This window comes from Crocodylus siamensis, chromosome 1, assembly GCF_052110815.1.
Source record: "Crocodylus siamensis isolate JL-2025a chromosome 1, ASM5211081v1, whole genome shotgun sequence".
In the NCBI taxonomy this organism is placed as follows: domain Eukaryota; kingdom Metazoa; phylum Chordata; order Crocodylia; family Crocodylidae; genus Crocodylus; species Crocodylus siamensis.
In genome coordinates, this window is record NC_143395.1 from 147272304 (window position 1) to 147291728 (window position 19425).

General features: G+C 39.4%; 1 protein-coding gene across 3 annotated transcripts in view; it reads left to right on the top strand.

Moving 5' to 3' along the window:
• SPAST (spastin) overlaps positions 1-19425 on the top strand; it is a 63072-nt gene that overhangs the window by 33672 nt on the left and 9975 nt on the right. For all 3 annotated transcript variants that reach the window (XM_090044984.1, XM_090044976.1, XM_090044968.1), the window contains 10 exons: positions 3386-3567; positions 4426-4559; positions 4887-4980; positions 8776-8850; positions 11711-11782; positions 12759-12834; positions 13460-13551; positions 17068-17147; positions 18537-18579; positions 19285-19364. In XM_090044984.1, the coding sequence (XP_089901110.1) occupies positions 3386-3567; positions 4426-4559; positions 4887-4980; positions 8776-8850; positions 11711-11782; positions 12759-12834; positions 13460-13551; positions 17068-17147; positions 18537-18579; positions 19285-19364 (928 nt within the window). The remainder of the gene's footprint in view (positions 1-3385; positions 3568-4425; positions 4560-4886; positions 4981-8775; positions 8851-11710; positions 11783-12758; positions 12835-13459; positions 13552-17067; positions 17148-18536; positions 18580-19284; positions 19365-19425) is intronic.

Here is a 19425-nt window from a genome sequence, read left to right on the forward strand (position 1 = left end):
GATGAAGAAATTAATGTCATACATCTTGACTTCAAAAAAAGCCTTCGATCTGGTATCCCATGATCACCTCTTGGCGAAACTGGCCAGTTGTGGCCTTGGGTCCACCACGATCTGCTGGCTGGGAAATTGGCTCTGTGGCCAGACCAAGAGGGTAGTAATTGACGGAAGTCAATCATCACAGTTAGGGCGGCTAGGATCTGGAACCAACTTCCAAGGGAAGTGGTGCTGGCTCCTACCCTGGGGGTCTTTAAGAGGAGGCTTGAAGCCTACCTAGCTGGGATCATTTGAGCCCAGTTTTTTTCTCCTGCCCAGGCAGGGGTTTGGACTTGAAGATGTACAAGGACCCTTCCGACTCTACTTCTATGATTCTATGATCGTGGTGCCCTGTGACCAGTGGGGTCCCCCAAGGCTCTGTCCTTGGACCCATATTGTTCAACATCTTCATGAATGATGTGGACATTGGAGTCGGAAGCGGACTGGCTAAGTTCGCTGATGACACCAAAGTTTGGGGCAAAGCATTCACACCAGAAGACAGGAGGGCGATCCAGGCTCTGCTGGACGGGCTCAGCAGATGGGTGGACGAGAACTTGATGGTGGTTAACACTGAGAAATGCAAGGTTCTCCACCTTTTTGGGGTGGGGGAGCCTGCAGCATTCTTATAGGATTGGCAGTGCTACAATGGTTAGCACTACGGAAGAAAGAGACTTGGGGGTCATCATTGACCACAAGATGAACATGGGCCTGCAATGCGATGCTGCGGCTAGTAAAGCGACCAAAATGCCGGCTTGCATCCATAGATGCTTCTCAAGCAAATCCCAGAATGTTATTCTCCCCTTATGCTTGGCCTTGGTGAGGCCACAGCTGGAGTACTGCATCCAGTTTTGGGCTCCACAATTCAAAAAGGGTGTGGAGAAGCTTGAGAGAGTCCAGAGAAGAGCTACATGCATGATCAGAGGTCAGGAAAACAGACCTTACGACGACGGGCTGAGAGCCATGGGACTCTTTAGCCTGGAAAAGCGCAGGCTCAGGGGTGTTCTGATGGCCACCTATAAGTTTATCGGGGTGACCACCAGTACCTGGGGGAATGTTTGTTCACCAGGGCACCCCACGGGATGACGAGGTCGAATGGTTGTAAACTCCTGCAAGACCGTTTCAGGCTGGACATAAGGAAGAATTTCTTTACTGTCCGAGCCCCCAAGGTCTGGAACAGTCTGCCAGCGGAGGTGGTTCAAGCAGCTACATTGAACCCCTTCAAGAGTAGATTGGATGCTTATCTTGTTGGGGTTCTAAGACTCCAGCTGACTTCCTGCCCTTCGGGCAGGGGGCTGGACTCGATGATCTGCTGAAGTCCCTTCCAGCCCCAATGTCTATGAAATCTATGAAACTTAATTATGGTTCAGTGATTTCAGAAACTTCTAACTTGCAGTGGAGAAAGTTCAGGCTCTTGGATAAGGGAGTTTCAGTTAAAAAAAAAAAAATTGTAGTACCTAATGCTTCCATTTCATTGAAATATTTCTATTAAACCACTTTTGTGTGTTTTGGTAAAGATGAGGATTTTTTTTCTTTTCCTGAAAGTACTTTCTCTAGAGCATGCAGTATGTTCTAGGCAGAAATGGACTTCTCAATAGCATTTCTCTCCTTTTCAAAAAAGTCTCAAGGAGACTTATGGGAGTTCTCCACACTATCATATATTCAACTTTTTGGGAAAGTTGCAAATTTAATTAAAATACTCCATTGCAGACTTTGCTGACTTCTATTTAAAACATTTTTAAACTGTTGTGAAAGTTCATCAAATGACCTTTCTTAACTTTGCTGCCTTGTCCGTTTATCTAACTAGAAGTTGCCTTAAGCCTGCTTTTTCCATGCTCCCATTACAAGCTGCAAAATACAGGTTTCCCTTGCTTTATGCAGGTTCTGTATGTGCAAATTTGCTCTCATGCAATGACCCTGCTTATAACAAAAATCGGATATATGTGGGGTAAATTCTCTCTTATGCAGTTGGTGTAGTGGAAGCCCACAGTTGGCTACTTTGTGCAATGCATTGTGGGAGTGATGCACACCAAAATATAGTCTCCTATGTGGATCTGTGCTTCCCACTCATCTGCAACATGTGTTCCTGTAGTTGCCATCCCCATTATGGTAACATTCACTACCACTCTGTGCTTGTGTGTACTATCTGCTGTTGTTGACTACCAAAAGTGTTGTGTAAAAGTGGTAGAAATGGGTCTGGGGGTCGGTACAGTCAAGGTCTTGGAACATATACCTATTTGTTACATCGCACAAAGGGAATCCATTTTACAAAGTTGAGTTATGTGCCGTTTTCCAGGAACATGTGCAGCATAAAGCGAGGGAAACCTGTACTGCTTTCTCTTACTGTATATACTGATAGAAGAACCAACACCAGTCCTCTGTCAGTGTGTCTGTATTTTATTGGACCATAGATGCTATTTATTTTCATGCCATTTGGCAGTCCTGAGCCATAGAACCTTGTTTTACCACATGAACCTTCTGAATTGAGACCAGAAACCAGTGTATATGCCTGTCATCTTCACCTTACAAGCCAAATTAGCTGCTCAATATGTATAGCCAGCTGTGGTTAGTATCAGTTACCTGCTGAAGCATGCGGCCTTGCTTTGGAGGAGAATCAGGGCAGGCATGTGTAGAGTGTATTGCACTTTTTATATACTTTTTCTTTTTAATTATACTTTACAATAAAACCATATCCCCATGAGTTATGATGGCAAGGGAAGCTTCTTCAGAGGGGGAGGGTGTTGTTTGTTTGGGTTTTTTTGAGGAAACTATACTCTAAATTTCTTATTCTCAGTCCCTCAGATTTTTAAACTACAACCTTCAGTTAAAGTTGGGAATTTCTATAAATCTTAGTTTGACAGAATAAAATAACTTTAACCAGTGTGGAAAGTGCTCATAAAACTGCCAACTAACATCTGTCGTGCGGTGCATAGTTCTGTGAGGAAGTAGTGCTCTGAACCTGGCAACTGGAGATGTCACCTTTCTGATTTTACTGTAGAATTTTTATACCTCCTGAAATGTTTGAATCTTTTATTCAGTTTTCTCTGTAATACTCCACTATAAGTAATGCAAGATGGCTCTTTCCATTATGAGACTTAATTCAACGTTTGTTTATGAACAATTTAAAAAAAAGAGGTTTGCTTGAGATCTGTTTAAAAAAAAAAAAAGGCTAATTAAGCAGAATAATATTTTTTATGGCATCATTAAAATATTAGGCTTTGACCATTTTTAAAAATAAGTCTCAGCTTGTAGGCAACAAAGTTAGAATAAATGCCTTGAAGGTGCACTTTTTATGCTAATAGGATATTGGTCATTTAATATAGTCTCATGATGGTATTGGTTTTTCCTTTTATAGAAAGTGGAGCAGTTCCAAAAAAGAAGGATCCATTAGCACACACAAGTAATTCTCTTCCTCGTTCAAAAACCGTTGCAAAAACTGGACCCACAGGTCTTTCGGGTCACCATAGAACTCCTAGTTACAGTGCGATATCAACCGTATCTAGACAAGGAACTAATCCTGCAACTTCGACACACAAGGTATGCCAGGGACAAAAATATTAGCAGTCAGTAGATGCTTTATATAAAACTCATGGCAAATTGTGGTTTTAGTTTAGTAATTTCTTACAGTCTCATAACCACAAGGTTGAAATCTAGGATATGAATGCTATCAACATATTTGTCACTTAACTTTTTTTTTAAATGCTAAATTATATGTCTGAAACTTCCTATGCATGGGCTTGATTCCAAAGTGAAATTAAAAAAGAAAAAAATGGAAAAACAAAACTCATTCCTTTACCTGACAGTTAAGTTGGTGCTGGAATATACTTTGTATGTTCCTCATAAAACGTGAAAATTGCTTTGTTCCACTTCCTTTTGAAGTATGGTAATAAAAAGTCTTCCCCTGTAGGACAGAACATCTACCCTAAACATCAAACAATTGGTGTAGGAAAAAAATTAGAAAATAATTAGACTGGACAATAAATAGAAAACTGTTAGAATGACTGGCATGGCCTGAAGTGAAAAAGAAGGGGTTCCATTACCAACCATTATAGAAATAGCTTCACTAGTAAAAGACTGAAAATCTCAAAACTGGCAGTAGTTCAAAGTTTTTATGAAAGCTCTCTGGAAAAATATCAGTTGTATGAAAAGTGAACGGACTAATCTTCATATCGTAACAGCACTAGTAGTATTAAACTTCTGAAAAAATTTACAGCTGAAGGCTGAAATGCTCTAGCATAGTGAGTGTGTCCTGTGACAAACTACTATAGTCAAACATGGCAATTTTTAAAACTTTTTTAATCCTAAATTTTAGAACTTGATTTGTGATGTACAAACAATCCTATTACATATGTTTTTTAATTGTATTACTTTTTGAAGTGATTGTGTTTTCTTAAGGTTACTCCAAAAAATAGCAGAACTAATAAGCCTTCTACTCCTACAACGGCTCCTCGAAAAAAGAAAGACTTGAAGATTTTTAGAAATGTGGACAGCAATCTTGCTAATCTTATTCTGAATGAAATTGTTGACAGGTAAATCAAATGCACAAAAATGTACTTTGTTCAGAAATGTAGCTTCTTAAGATATATTTTAAATAAGAAGCTAATCTTATTCCTTTTATGGAAAGAATGCACACCCATGTTTGTAATTTTTTTGCATTAGATAAATCATTGAAATGTTTAATTTTCATCCTTTTTTAAGAGTGACATAATGCTTCTATAGCATATTGTGCAAAACTGAATTGTAGCTAGCTTTAAAATGGTTCTTTATAAGCAGTTAAATGCACTAAATTAGTCAGCTGCAGTCCAAGAAAATAGTGTCCTATTGTTAGACTAATTGACATTCCATTTCTTTATTAGTGGGCCAACTGTCAAATTTGATGATATTGCTGGGCAGGAGCTGGCTAAGCAAGCACTGCAAGAAATTGTTATCCTTCCCTCCCTCAGACCTGAGGTAAGTAATTGAATAATGTTCACTATATATTTTTACCTTTCTGAAGCAGCTGAGAAACGCACTATACAGGGGACAATGTATATTCCTTCTTGTAAAATTAAATCCTACAATCCACTAGTTGAAATATTAATTCTCAATGAGGTGTGGAATTCATATTTTGTGGCCTTATCTGCATTTTCGGAAAATTCTTCTAAGAGGGCTACAGAGAGATTTGACCATCTGTGCTTGCTGTGTGGAGCATTTCTGAGTGATCTTTGAATGTTTTCTATGCCAGTACTTCCATGATATTTGCCTACGAATAACTTGAAGCTGTAGAGTTGTAATGGCCCTAAGGAGCAATGTGAACAGTTCAGTAATGTATCATTTGGTGTCAATGTTTGTACTAGGTCTGAAGAAGGGCAAGTTATTTAGTGTTCCAGTAAGAAGTTTGTGGGGTTTGTTTCATTTGTTACAAGTTGAGGCTGACTCTAAGGTCAGGCTTCAAGCAGCACAGTTTAACATTTAAAATTAGTAGGTGCACACTAATGTTTAGGTTTAAATTGTGGTTTTGTTAATCCAAGGTAACTATCAGGATGGCATCCTAGCTTTTCTGAACTCATGTGCTCATGTACACGCACAGTGGCGTTCTTCACTTATTGAATTGCCTTGATTTTGGTCATAGTCCTGTGACACGAGCCAGGGATATGAAGCTCTTGAATAGTCTTTACCTGATTTAAAAAAAAAATCTCCTGTGGCATCAGGACAAACACTACGTTTAACAAAAATAAACTTCACCAACAAAGTGTGCATGCACAGATGCTAGCTTATAAGAATAAAATAGGCATTGATGTACCATGGTAAGATTGTGGTGTTACCCAGCAGAGTTAATTTGTATAACTGGATAACTGCTAGCATATTAGTTAAGTGTTGAGCCATACAAACTTGGAATGCCAAGATCATTCAGTAGCTGCCAAAAGCAAGTACGACTAAAACATACCAAGCACTCAAGGCAATGACCTCTGGAGTTTGAAAAGAATCTAACTACATGAGGCCAAAAGACAATATTGCAAATAGATAAAGGATCTCAACAAGGCTTCGCTAACATTATATAGCATGCTGGGGGCCTAGCTTGTGCCGTCTTTCTTGTTACTACTGCCCTCAGTGATTAATAAACTGGAGTTGAGAGTTGTAAAGATTTAAGAATGAGAATCCCACACAGGTGGTACTTTACTTTCTAAGTAGAACTAGTTACAGAATAAGTAACTTTCAGTTTTTGCTGTCTTACATTAACATCCTGCTACATTATTGAAGATGCAAAAACTACGTGGAAATATTTTAAAATCGGACTACGTCCATTTAATTTTAGCTTCACGAAAGCTTTCCTTAATAATGAATTTGGATGTAAACTGCCTTATATCTCTGAGAAGGAAAAGTAGGGGCACAGGCCAAGTGGAGGCCAATTTTTGTCTGGAGACATCCTTGGGACTAGTTTACTAATTGGGAGATGTGTGAGCCAAGTGTTGGGCAAAGGAATATGAAGAGCACTGTTGATAAGAATAAAGAGTGATCTAGTTCCTGAGGCAGCATCTTGCCAGTGACCGCTAGGCAGAAACCACATGCCCTAGTGCAATATAGGAATTTGAAGCATTCTTAAAAGATGGCCATCAGCAGTCTTACGTGCTGCTTACTGAAGACTGGGTAAATAGCATAAGGGATGATTGTAGGAGCTCATCGATCACCCTGAAGAGTGTTATGTTATTTGTTTTGGTCATGCAGAAGTTCACAATAATTTTAAAGGCTTTATGAAAAACGAAAGGCTGAGAGGCTTTGTTTTTTTCACTGTTTGGTGGGGGGAAAAAAAACAAAACTATCCATAAATGGTTGAGAGGTGAGTGTGCATACTACCCTGTTTTTTAATGAACCAATTTTACATTCAGGCATAGAGTTTTTGGTTTTTGGTTTTTTGAGAAATTGATGCCATCTGTCTGTAGGGAAAAGATAATCAAACAAGATCATAGTTTGAAACTAAAGCAGTGAATAGCTCAAAATATAAATGATGGAGTAATTACATGAAGGACAAGAACCGCATGTTGATGAAAGGAAGGCTGGGATCAGGCTGAAGAAAATTTAATGAAGGGGGATAAAAGCCTTTCACAAAACACTTCCAGTAAAGGGAATATTGAAAGACTTGTAAGCAAAGCCTTATTTTGGTGTGGGAAAAGGCAAGTGTATTGGTGTAGGATTAAGTTGTAACATGATAGATGAAGGAAAGGTAGAATTACTTTCTTATTTGTATTGGCGGTATTCCTTTTGTGTGGATATAGCATGTTAAGATGAAACCATATAGCTTTTTGAAAGTGTATGACGAGGTAATAAGAGATGAATTAAGGCAGCTATTTTATGGTAAATGTGAAAACACTGATAGCACAAAATAACTAAAAGCAAAAAGAAAAGCCCTTACTCTCCATCTAAAGAAAGCCGCATCCAGATGTCTCGGATGCAACAGTTCTAGTCCAACTGATGCACCCAAACTGCAGGAGGTCATATGGTGCCTTGCATCCTCATTCTTCCCTTAATTCTATATCTGGGAGATGGCATCTGTTCAGTGTTGGTATTCCATTTTGCCACTATCAAATGCAGAATTCCTTGCTGCATGGGTTTCAGATGGCTTGGATGTGGGGCCTCACAAGGAATGGAGCACAGCCCCTAGCAGTCCATTCCAGCATCCTCATGCATCCATTCTGCCATGAAAACGAGCTTCCTTCCACCACAATCTTGGATAGCTATTTTCTGGGGGTGGGGAGGGGAGGATGTGCATGTTATACGTAAGTAAATAGTATATTATTTGGACTATTTAAGTTTGATATAGTTTTACTTCGTGTTTTAATATGTATATTTCTTCACAAGATAGCTATAAATTCATTCAAGTAAAAACACACCGTCTAAACAGCTCTGTGGGGTGCCTTCCAACGGGATTCAGATAACAAAAGATGTACTCCACCTTTGAGTTGAGATGAATTTTTTGTGTGTGTTGCCATAATACAAATTTATAGGAATTCAAATAAAAATCTTTGCTTTGTTTCAGTGGAAAGCTTTTAAGGAATAATTCTGGGTTCCTTTTGGTGTTCCTACTTTCTACAAAAAGTTAGTGTTTAGCACAAGAGCTGGCAACCTATGGCCTATGAAGCCATCAGATTCAGCCCACAGAGCTGTGGGGCTGTGACATTGTTAGGCAGCAGGGAGCTTTATCTGCACTGCTGCCATGAGGCAAAGAGCTTCGCTTGTGCTGTGTTATACAGCTGCAAGAAAAAGTGTCAGGCTTGGTCATTGTTTGGCCAGTTTAGAGGGTCCAGCTACTAGGAGGTGTGTGTGTATGTATGTGCATGTGCAGCAGAGGCTGTCATTGCATAACTGTATTTCCTTAATTTTGTCCCTGTCATCTGTTTGGAAATTTCAGATTTACTCCTAAGGTTATTTTTTGTTTAATTAGCTTCCAGTAATTCTTCCTTTTCTGCTGTCCCTATTTTAAGATCCTGTTTTTATATCCTGTTTTAAACCAAGTATGCTTTGGTCCGGGGCTATTATTTTTCTTACAATTCAGATATTTTATTTGCTATAAAGTCTCCAACTCTCATGAATGAGTCAGAATTTTGAGCACTGAAATATTCTGAGCTTAGTATGTTTTGTTAGATGATAGAGATCAAGAATTTAATGAACTAGAGCAATAACTTCTGTAGAATTTTTCCAGTCTCCCAATTAGTTACACTACTTAACCTTCCAAAGGTATTTTCTTGTAATGCGGTATCTCTCTTCTAGTTATTTACAGGACTTAGAGCTCCTGCACGAGGACTATTGTTGTTTGGCCCTCCAGGAAATGGAAAAACGATGTTGGTGAGAATTACTTTCACTTTAGTTAGCAGATCTCAATTTAAAAACTGTTTTCAGAAGCTCTTGTTCTCCTAGATATCAGGACATCCCTCTTGGGCATTTAAAAATAATACTTTTGGAACCCAATTCTACTTAATGTTGGTTTTTTCTGTGGTGCTTTAATAGATGCTTTCTATTTATATGTTAAAAGTTCTTTAATTTCTGTCACTGCAGCATCTTCCAGTTTTATAAAATTGTGTCACCAACACACAAACTCAATGGACTATGTGCATGGAACTCTGTGCACCTATATGATGACATATTTTAGTGCTAAGAGTGTGCCCCTGGGTCTGCTTGAGGTGGACTGTGCCAAGCTCTTCCCAGTGGGGCGGAGCTGTGCTGGGAAGGGGATGCTGCAGCCACACATTCACCGCAGCCCTACCCCCCTGGGAAGAGCTTGGTGCAGTCCTGGCCCCAGCACGCCCACCCTGAGCAGATCCGGGGGCACACACCTCCCTCCACCCCCACTGTGCCCGCCTGGACCAACGGTGCGCAGCTGTGGGAGCTTCCCCTCCCTTCCACACGGCCCCCAGATGAGCTGTGGAACTATCTCGCACTTGCTCCACCCTGGCTGGGTAGTGTTGTCCCCAGCCCCACACTTTCCCTCACCGTGGGGGCCTTGATCTGCGCCCCCCAGCCCCTTCCCTCCCCTCTTCCCTTCTACCACACAAGACTTATCTGCTGGAGGCAGCTCTCCATGCTGCCGGGCCAGGTATCAGAAATTGGATCAGTATCAGACTATATGCCTCCTTAAAAATCAGCTATTGGCATCAGCCAGAAAAATCTCTACTAGTGCAGCTTCATAGGGCAATGAATGTGAGAGATTTGTGAAGGAATGGAGGTATCTGTCACAGCATCATTAAATTAAGCTAACTTAATTACTAAGATTGAGAATCCATTGTTTGTGTATTTCCATGCTTTTAAGGTTCTGCATTCATGAGTGAAAAATTATATTTATTCATGAGTAACTGCATACTGTAGTACTTTCCTAGATGTGGCTTGTGGCTGACCTAACATTTGAACTTGGAACTTAAAAAAACAAACACCCCATCTCACCAGACGCTAACGTTGCCTTAGCTTTTGAGTGAACCCTGCCCCCATAAATAAGTGCTTTTGAGGATGACAGCTGCTTATAAGCAGTGCTGTCTTTCTAAACTACCCCTTATGACAATGCCACACATTTTTATTTTATACATTTAAAAAGTAGGGAAAATCCTACTTTTTATCGATTTAATAACATTTAATTATAAAAATGTAAACCTATTTTAAATGAATACATTTGGTTCTTGTATACAAAGGAATGAGGCAGCCCCTGGTTAAGCATACTATTCCATTGAACTAAGCAGGATACTTACAGACTTGAATTCTTAACTGCTAGTTCTGTTTGGCAGATAAGTTGCATAGCATAAAACATGGAGTGGGTCAAGCCTCTCTAAGTAAAACACTTCAGCCTTCTGATCTTCCTTTTTATTTCCACTGATTATGGTACAACTGGTACAAAGACAAGAACGCCCTCATTTATATAAAGTGTTTTTTATTCCTTTTTCTTCTGAAGATTTTCTCATCAATGTGTAACTGGAATAGAAAAATAAGCAAAAAACAAACAAACCCCCAACTAAGTGAAGTTTCCTCACTACCAAATGTGTGGGGGGAAAAATAACATATAGATGTTGGTAGACAAGGTTCTTTGGGTGAATCTGATATATTTTATTAGACCAACTTAAATAGTTGTTTAAAAATTATTTTCCAAGCTTTTGGGTTCAAAAACCCTTTGTCAGGCTGAGGAAGTTTCAGCAGTTGGTGTGTGCTCTTCCTGGATGAAATGAAAAGTAAGGAAGCCAGAGGCTGGACTGGTATGCATACCAACTGCTGAAACTTCCTCAGCCTGACGAAGGGTTTTTGAACCCAAAAGCTTGCTTAAAAATTATTTTCAAGCTATTTAAGTTGGTCTAATAAAAGATATCAGATTCACCCAAAGAACCTTGTCTACCTATATCCTTAGAACAACACGGCTACAACCTACACCCCTGTAACAGACAGATGTTGTAACTCGTTTTTAACAAGTGTAATATCTTATCAGAGCTTCATATTATAAATATAGTAAAGCTTAAGGATTAGGCAGTCCTAATTTTCTAAGAATAGTACAAGTTTGAGAAACTTGCATTGGATCAGGATGCAGCCAGGCACCCAGGGTATGGGGCAGTGGTGACTTCTGGTTGCTTCTGCGATCTCAACTGCCAGCAACAGCCACTTGATTTTGCCTCCCTCTGCCCCTTCCTCCCAGTCCCCTCCCCTGAGGTTGTTGCTCTGCTGTAGTTATGCTACTGGAAATTTAATGTCATGTAATTATAAGTTTTTCAGGGAAATAGCATTACTTCTGCATCATGGACAGATTCACAAATCACAGACCACCACATCAATATATCAGTATAGTATCTATATAGGATTCTGGTTTAGTTGGGATAGGCCTGTCTACATGTACATTAATGCACCTTTGCTATTGTGCATTAAGTTTAGTACCTCCAATATGAAATACTACATGGATGTGCAGTAGCAGAGTTACATGGTCTTTTTGTGATGCTTGATGCGTAGTAGAGTAGTTCTACTGTGTATTAGCAGAGTTTTTGCGTTGACATGCTAATGCACAGTAGAATTAGTCTACTGCTCATTAAGCATCTCATCTGGACATATCTGGTAAGCTGTATTGTATAATTTTTCTTCCTGCAATGTAATTTAGTGTCTAAAATTTTTTTTTAACTTTTTAGTGCAGTGTAACTCCAGTTTCCGATTTGTCATCCATTTTAAAAGCATTTACTTTTTGCAGGCCAAAGCCGTTGCTGCAGAATCAAATGCAACCTTCTTTAACATAAGTGCTGCAAGCCTAACTTCCAAATATGTAAGTAATGATTGCTAACTTTGGCCATTTAATAACACTACTACATTAGGATCTCGAACTGAAGGATTTGCAGAGCAAAAATCAGAATGAAATTTTAAATGTGAAGGGTGCACTGAAGATAATCCTGTATTGCATTAGCCCAATAACTTTGTTAGACTGTATCATGATGATAAGCCAAAGCTGCAGTCATGTATTTCATACTAACAAACTAAGCAAAAGAATCGTGGTTTCAAAAAATCTCTCTGATACTGACCAAACACTTGCACTGAGCACAAGCACCCCCATCTGCTGCTGCTGTCACTGTTGCTAGTGGGGGCTGCATGCCATGGGGGGAGCGTGGGGAGTTCCTACACCCTCCCCACCCTCCCCCACACCCTACCCCCACATCTCCCCATATAGATGCACCCCCCCACCATATACCCAGATACATACCTCCCATGTCCCAACATACACAAACCGCACCCCCCGCAACCACACCTCCCCTGCACAATATACAAGACTAAGACTTTACTTTTGAGTTATGGGATCATCTCTATATACAGTACGCAAACATAAATCATGACAAGAATATTTTTTAAAATAAAACTTATGTTATAGTAGGTGTTTGACTTTGTGTGATTTTTGGGGGGTTTTTCTGGTTCTCAAATGGCAGCGTACTCCCCTCATTCCCCCTCCCCCCCCAAGGAGTATTGCTAGGGCACAAGGGGAGGGACTTTTGGTGGCAAAGGTCAGGGGTTGGTCTCAAGATGGCAACCAGGAGGCAGGGCAGTGGTCAAGGGCCAGCATTCTCTCTACCCATGTGGCCCTCGAAAGCTCACCAAGCCTGGTTAAGCGGCCCTCCAGCCAAAATAATTGCCCGCCCGTGGATTAGAGACAGTGTTCATGGGTCAGACCAAACTTCATGTTTGTAAGCAGCTTTTTCTATAAGTTATTATCACTAACTCTGGAAAACACTTAACAAATTGTTCTTGTTTAGGTGGGTGAAGGTGAGAAACTTGTGCGCGCGCTGTTTGCCGTAGCCAGGGAACTTCAGCCTTCTATAATTTTTATAGGTAAGATATTGCTGTTTGCTAAGCCTCTGTAATTACATTTTGAAGGAAAAATTGTTTCTTGAATGTAAGTATTCCTATATTTGGGTGAGGATCACTGGTTCCAGTAATAATATAATTTATAGCAAGGTAAGCAGATCTGAAGGGCTCAGCAATTAGCTGTTTTCAAAGCAGTATTTCATGTGAGGGGCTTGGTTCATCTGAGCAGGCTTCACTTTCTGTCCCAGTATCCAACTGGTGTGTGAAAGAAGCTTAAATAAGGAAACAATTTTCCATAGATAGCTTTACATGCCAAGTGTTTTCTACTTGCAGAGCATGTTTATATGTAACTTGCTGGAAAAAAAGTCTTATTCCATTTGGAGTTACCTACCAGTATTAGAATGCATACCTTGTTCTTGTCAGGTTGCGTCAAAATGGTGATCATGTACCAGTGACATTGGCCACACTATTTGAAGCATGTAGAAATATATTCCTTAATTTCCCAGGTTCTGTCTCTTGAAGAATAAACATCAGAGTTTTATTGGAGCCCCGCACTAACAATGTTTGATTCAAACCTTGATATATACTTGTCTCACTGACTGTAACATGGATTAAAACCCTTAACAAAGATTTTTTTCCCTTCTTTTAGATGAAGTTGATAGCCTTTTATGTGAAAGAAGAGAAGGTGAACATGATGCTAGTAGGCGCCTGAAAACAGAATTTTTAATAGAATTTGATGGTGTAAGTATCTTACTTGTGTGTTAGCTGAATTTGGTGAGGGTAGTGGGGGCCAGTGGAAATGAGGCACATGGGGCTGAGCACTACCAGTTATATTTCTCACTTTTTCACTGAGCAGCAATTTAGATACTTCTCCACTGACTGTTTTCCATGTACATATTCTACCTATAACTGTGCATATATGCCTTGAGCTTCAAGACTTACTGCCTTAGTTTAACCATATTTGTAGGATGTTCCGTAGTCATGCACCTCCTCATGCCAAACAAATAAAAGGTAATGAATGCACACATCATATTGACAACATATTATCCATCAATCTTTTCTGCCATCTCTCTGTGTCTCAGAATACCCTCTGTTCAGGGCTTCTGCATTTTCTGTTCTTTCTTCTCTTTTGTTGTGAAAGATGACGGGTCTTCTGTCTTTTCACCTTCTTTAGTCTTCAGGTTGGATGTAGCACTATTTCCTTGCAGTCTTTTGCACTTTTGATATTTAGTGTTATAAACCACTGTCATCTTGGGATGCTTTGTTATATGGATCCTGTCCCTTTGTTTTGAAGGACTAAGACTGTCATTATTTTTCTTAGTTTAGGAAAGCTATTTATCTCCTTTCCGTGATGGTGGTCTTACCCCAGCCTTCAAGATCTGCCTATCATGTGATTAGGTAGACGAGGTTCTTTGGGTGAATCTGATATATTTTATTAGCCCAACTTAAGTAGTTGAGGGGGAAGACGTTTTATTAGCAAGCTTTCAGGTTTACAAACTCTTCATCAGGCTGAGGAAATCTCTGCAGTTGGTGTGTGCTCTTCCTGGGTGGAATAAATAGTAAAGAAGCCAGAGGCTGGGCTGGTATGCATGCAAGATAGGTAGCCAGTGAAGATTGTAATTTGAGGAGTCAGTGGGTGAGAGACAGGCTGGGTGGTGGGGGAGAAGGGGAATGAATGTAGATGTTAAATAGTGGAGAGGTACCTGGGGAGTCAGATGTCAGGCAGGTTACAGTGTGTCATAAATTCAATGTCTGTATTTAGTCTATGATTCTTAGTATCCAGGAGGTTGATGAAGTGGAGTTCATAGGCTCATCTCTGAGAAGGTTTTTGTAAGTTTCCTTTGAGGATTAGAACTGGGAGATTGGGGAGAGAGTGGTTTTCTTGTGAGAAATGTGCCCCCACAGGTAATTGGGTATTCCTGTCTTTGATAGATTTCTGGTGTGTATTCATTCTGGTGCGCAATATCATGTGATTATGCATTTTCCACTTCAGATGGTGCCTTTACTATCTCAAACAAACTTTGATCCTAAGCACCTGCTCAGACATGTAGGCCTTTAGGTCTCACATCTGCAGGGAACAAGATAATAGACATAAGATACATTTCCTGAATAGACTAATAGCTCAGTCTCTAATCCGGAAATGAGGTATTCTATCTGGTACTGGAGGTCTTCTGGCAGTAACTCACTGTGCAGTTTCTCCTTTGGCACCTGCAAGGTTGTTATGTCTTGGCATTTCAGGTCCTGCTCCAGAGGAAGAGCATCTACCAGGAATTCTGTACAGAAATGTATTCTTGCTGCCTTGACTTCTCAGCCCCACATGGTTCCTACTGAAGCTTGTTCAGACTTGGTTACTGTACATTTGTCCTTAAGATGTCAGTGCTGACAGGCGTCAGTGCTGGACATCTGTCCTTAAGATTGTGGGAGTCACACAGGCCTGAGAAGAAGTTCATGGAGACTTGCACACTGTCATCTGGAAAGAATGGTAGATGACAGAGGCCTAAGTGCTCCAGCTGAGCATGTTGGAACAGTTTTGTGGCTCCTGTTGACACTGGCATCTACTTTGCTGCCTGGTTGGCTCTGGATGTGAGGGGGACAGGCATCACTGGTCTCCTGCACCATCACTGTTTCCTCCTCGTGGCCTTACCATCCTGTTGGAATTTGTTGCAATCCAGCACCATCCCCTAGCTTAGTCTCTCCTTTACTGTCAGCTAGGCCAGGGTTGTCCAATTCCTAAGTTCTCCTAGGTAGAAATGCAAATTCATTTTCATTTCATTCTGAAAATGAATTTGCATTTCTGCCTAGGAGAACTTTTACAATCTTTGCATTCTCTTATGCCTGAAGAAGGGTGCCTGTGCCTGAAAGCTTGCAAATAAAGATTTGTTTTTGCAAATTTCTAGTTTGTCTAATAAAAGATATCACCTCTGCCATGAGTTCTCACTTGTATTGAGAATATTTGCATGAACACACGTTGTTCCAGTAACTCTTTTTGCAAATACCCTCTATTTTGTGCCAGTCAGCCTGCTGCAATATCACAGCGAGTGGTCTGAGGAGAATAACTGTGGATGGGCTATGGTGTTGCATGGGTGGGGAAAAAATAGTGGGACAATACCCATAGAAGAACTATGGGTCAAACTTGTACTTTGGGCATGAGGAAGAACCCAGCGCTTGTTGAGAGTGGTCAGCTGGAGACAGTTGAGCTCAATGTCTGTAGTAATACTAAGTAGAATGGATACCTAGAATCTGGTAAGATGAAAAGGCTTATGCTGTTAAATCGCTTTTCTGCTGTTGGAGGATTTGTTGTGTAATGAGTTTGATTTCACTAGGAGGGAATGTGAGATTTAAGAAAGGATCCTGGTCAACCACTAATTAGGCTTATACCATTTACAGCTGAGCTACTGTAAAGAGGTTTGATATCTATAATAATAAAATATATATAATAGGTACATACCTTTTTATTATTTTAATATCGTTCTTTAATTACAAGTGACAGGATGCAAACGAAGTAAAAATATAGTTTCCTACTAAAATATCAATGGCATGGAAAGAAACGTTTTAAAGATACAATACTGAGATCCACTCAGACACATTTTGCGCTGTGCTGGGATAATTTTTTAGTACTTTTTATCCTATGAACCATTTTAGGATTTATCTCGGGGCACCACATGTGGGGATTTGAACAACTGCACTTTGTCCCAGCATATCCTGGGGCAAATGTAATATAAGTTTGTAGTCTTACTCAGCAGACTGGACGGAGTTAGACCTATAATCTGATGCAGAAGTTCTTGAGCTGCTGTGATTTTTTTGTTCTAGATTTCCTCTTCTGTTTCAAAGTAGTTTCAAGGTTGAGTGGCAGTGAAGCTGGGTATTTTTTTTTTTTTTGAAGGAGCAGCATTTTTAAATGTTAAACCAGTTTTGCCTGGTGGTTTTCTTTGTTTGCTATGGTATTTTTTTTAAATGGAGCCTTCTAAGGGTGACCAAATTTTTTAATTCTTTTGTGATACAGTTTTTCAGCACTGTCTTGTCTAATTGGCAGCCTTAGCCATTTCAGGTAAATTTGGGGCTAAGCTACCTTTGCATCCTACACAGAATCTCTAAGAGTCAAAACACTCTGTTTTCTAAAACCAAAACTAAAATGGCTTATAGCAGGCCAACATAACATTAATATTCAGGTAGTGCCCTATTTAAGTTGTCTTTATAGATGATTTTAGAAATTGACAACTAAGCAATGATCAAGTATTTTGTTTTACAAAATTATAGGTGCAGTCTTCTGGAGAAGACAGAATACTTGTAATGGGGGCAACTAACAGGCCACAAGAGCTTGATGATGCTGTTCTCAGGTACTAGAGTTATTCCCATTTTAGCACACATGGTTACAATTCAATTTAAAATACTTCCTTTTATAAACTACACATTTTACTGTTTAAGTATCTTGTTTTTCAAATTGTACTGGACAGATTTGTTAGTGTAGTTTGGTAAGTTGTGGGTTTTCTTTAAGTGCTTCAGTCTTCTCTTGGGGATACCTGTGTACTTAGTGCCATGAATCTAAAATAGTATAAAACAATAGTATCTTGGATCCAATCCAATATTCTGTCCAAACCCATTCATCGTGTAGTCCTCTTTCAGTTTCTTTAGGCCCAAAGAATGGAGCAGAGAGAAGTCTGACATTAGCCGCTTTCATAGAAACAACACCAGACTTTTCATACATCCAATACCCAAAAGAAATACTCAACAGTTCTGTCATAATCTATCACATTCACACCTTTCTTTGTCCTTGATTTGAAGAATACAGTCTTGCTAGTATTGGCTTAATCATGAATACTGCTTCTCAAGGTATTTTAGAGACTCTGCAGTGGTGGCTAGTGCAAGAAGGTATTAAGAGTGAATGGAACATAATTTTGTTACTTCTGGTTGTAGTGGTGTTTCTAACTTGGGTGGAAGGGTCTTCTGAAGAATCTGGCCATGCAATCATTGGAATCCCTGAGGAGGGAAGCTTATATGTGAATATTTTAAAGCTACAGGCACATTTTTTTTCTTTCTTCCTGTGAGTGTTATAGGGCTTAATCCTTTAAGACAATGGTTGTGCATGATGTTTCTATCTTTAAAACTTCTGGATTTGTATCCTAGTATTTAATGTGTATCCTATGCATTGCCATTTTCTTTTATAGTTTTTTATATTGGGTTTGGTAGTGTGGTTCTGCAGTTTGGGAGCCACTCATCAAACATTTTCCTATAAACTGTATGTTGAAGAAATTTTCCACATAGGCAAAATTTCACTGTAGCTAAAGCAAACTACACTTTTGTACACCAGAATAACCCTCTAAATATACTTGAGTAGTATGCGCACCCTCTGTTATCTAAAGGAATAGCATTAGCCTTGGTTTTTCTGAACAGAAAGAATGTTGATTTGAGTTCAGGCAGTATAATGTTTCTGTGCTTAAATAACAGACAGAGACCTATCTGGGCCTTGCTTTCATATGTCCATTCTTCTGAGAAGAAAGAAGAAACAATAGTGGCATTACTAAAATTATATCTATTGTATACTACAGTATCTTCTGACTCCAGTTCTATTTTTTTTATGCATCTGCATCTGGATTTGTTTTACCCCAGGACAAATGGTTTCAGATGTGTTACTCCTTCCCTAAGATTTCCTAAGGGGGTTTTTGTTTGATTTCGCCCCCCCTTTAATTGGGCCTCTTCTCGTGCAATAAAACGTTACTGTTTTTCAGACGGTTCACCAAACGGGTGTATGTATCTTTACCAAATGAGGAGGTAAGTGGCTTTATGTACTTTTTTTTCTCTGAATTTTGAAAACTTTCCTAAGTTTTTCAGAGCTGTAGACCATTGCGAACTATTGACTTTTTCTTTTATTTAATGTTTATTGTGTAGGAGTTTTCCCTCCCCATCTCCCTTCAACCTCCCCTGAATATCCTAATTACACTTAGAATGGTTTAAGTTCTTGTATTATAGGATTCCTATTCATATCAAATCTGCTAGTAGCTGTTCCCTCCTCCTTGAACAACTTGCCATCACAAGCAATGTGATTATTTTAAATAACCAAGGGCATGTTTTGATCTGCCCATATTATTTTATATTTGCAGAACCAGGCTTGTTTGGTTTAAGATGAGATTCTTTAATGTAAAAGGTAACTGCTAGAATCTAGTTTGTTTCAGCATTAAAAGCTAGTTTCTTTCAACATTAAAAATACCCCTTCCCCCAGCATTACTCATTAGCTTACCAGCAGCAGGAAAAGAAGAATTTCAGGATTCTAGTGCAGTAACCATGATTGTACAGCTGAAACCAGTGGACTTACTGATTTAGTGTGTAATGAGTTCATGTGTCTTTATTTAAGAGGGATAAATATGAACAACATAAATACTACAAGCATAATATATCTGCTTAGTTCACAAAACTATTATTCAGTAATAATCATTCAGTTTTGTAAGTAATTTATAACTGATGAATGTTTCTTTTCAGACCAGACTGATTTTACTAAAAAACCTTTTAAGCAAACAAGGAAGCCCATTGACCCAAAAAGAGCTGGCCCAACTAGCTAGGTGAGTACTTCATTATTATACTGTGGACCAGCAATATTTCTAGCATTCATTTCAGCTACTT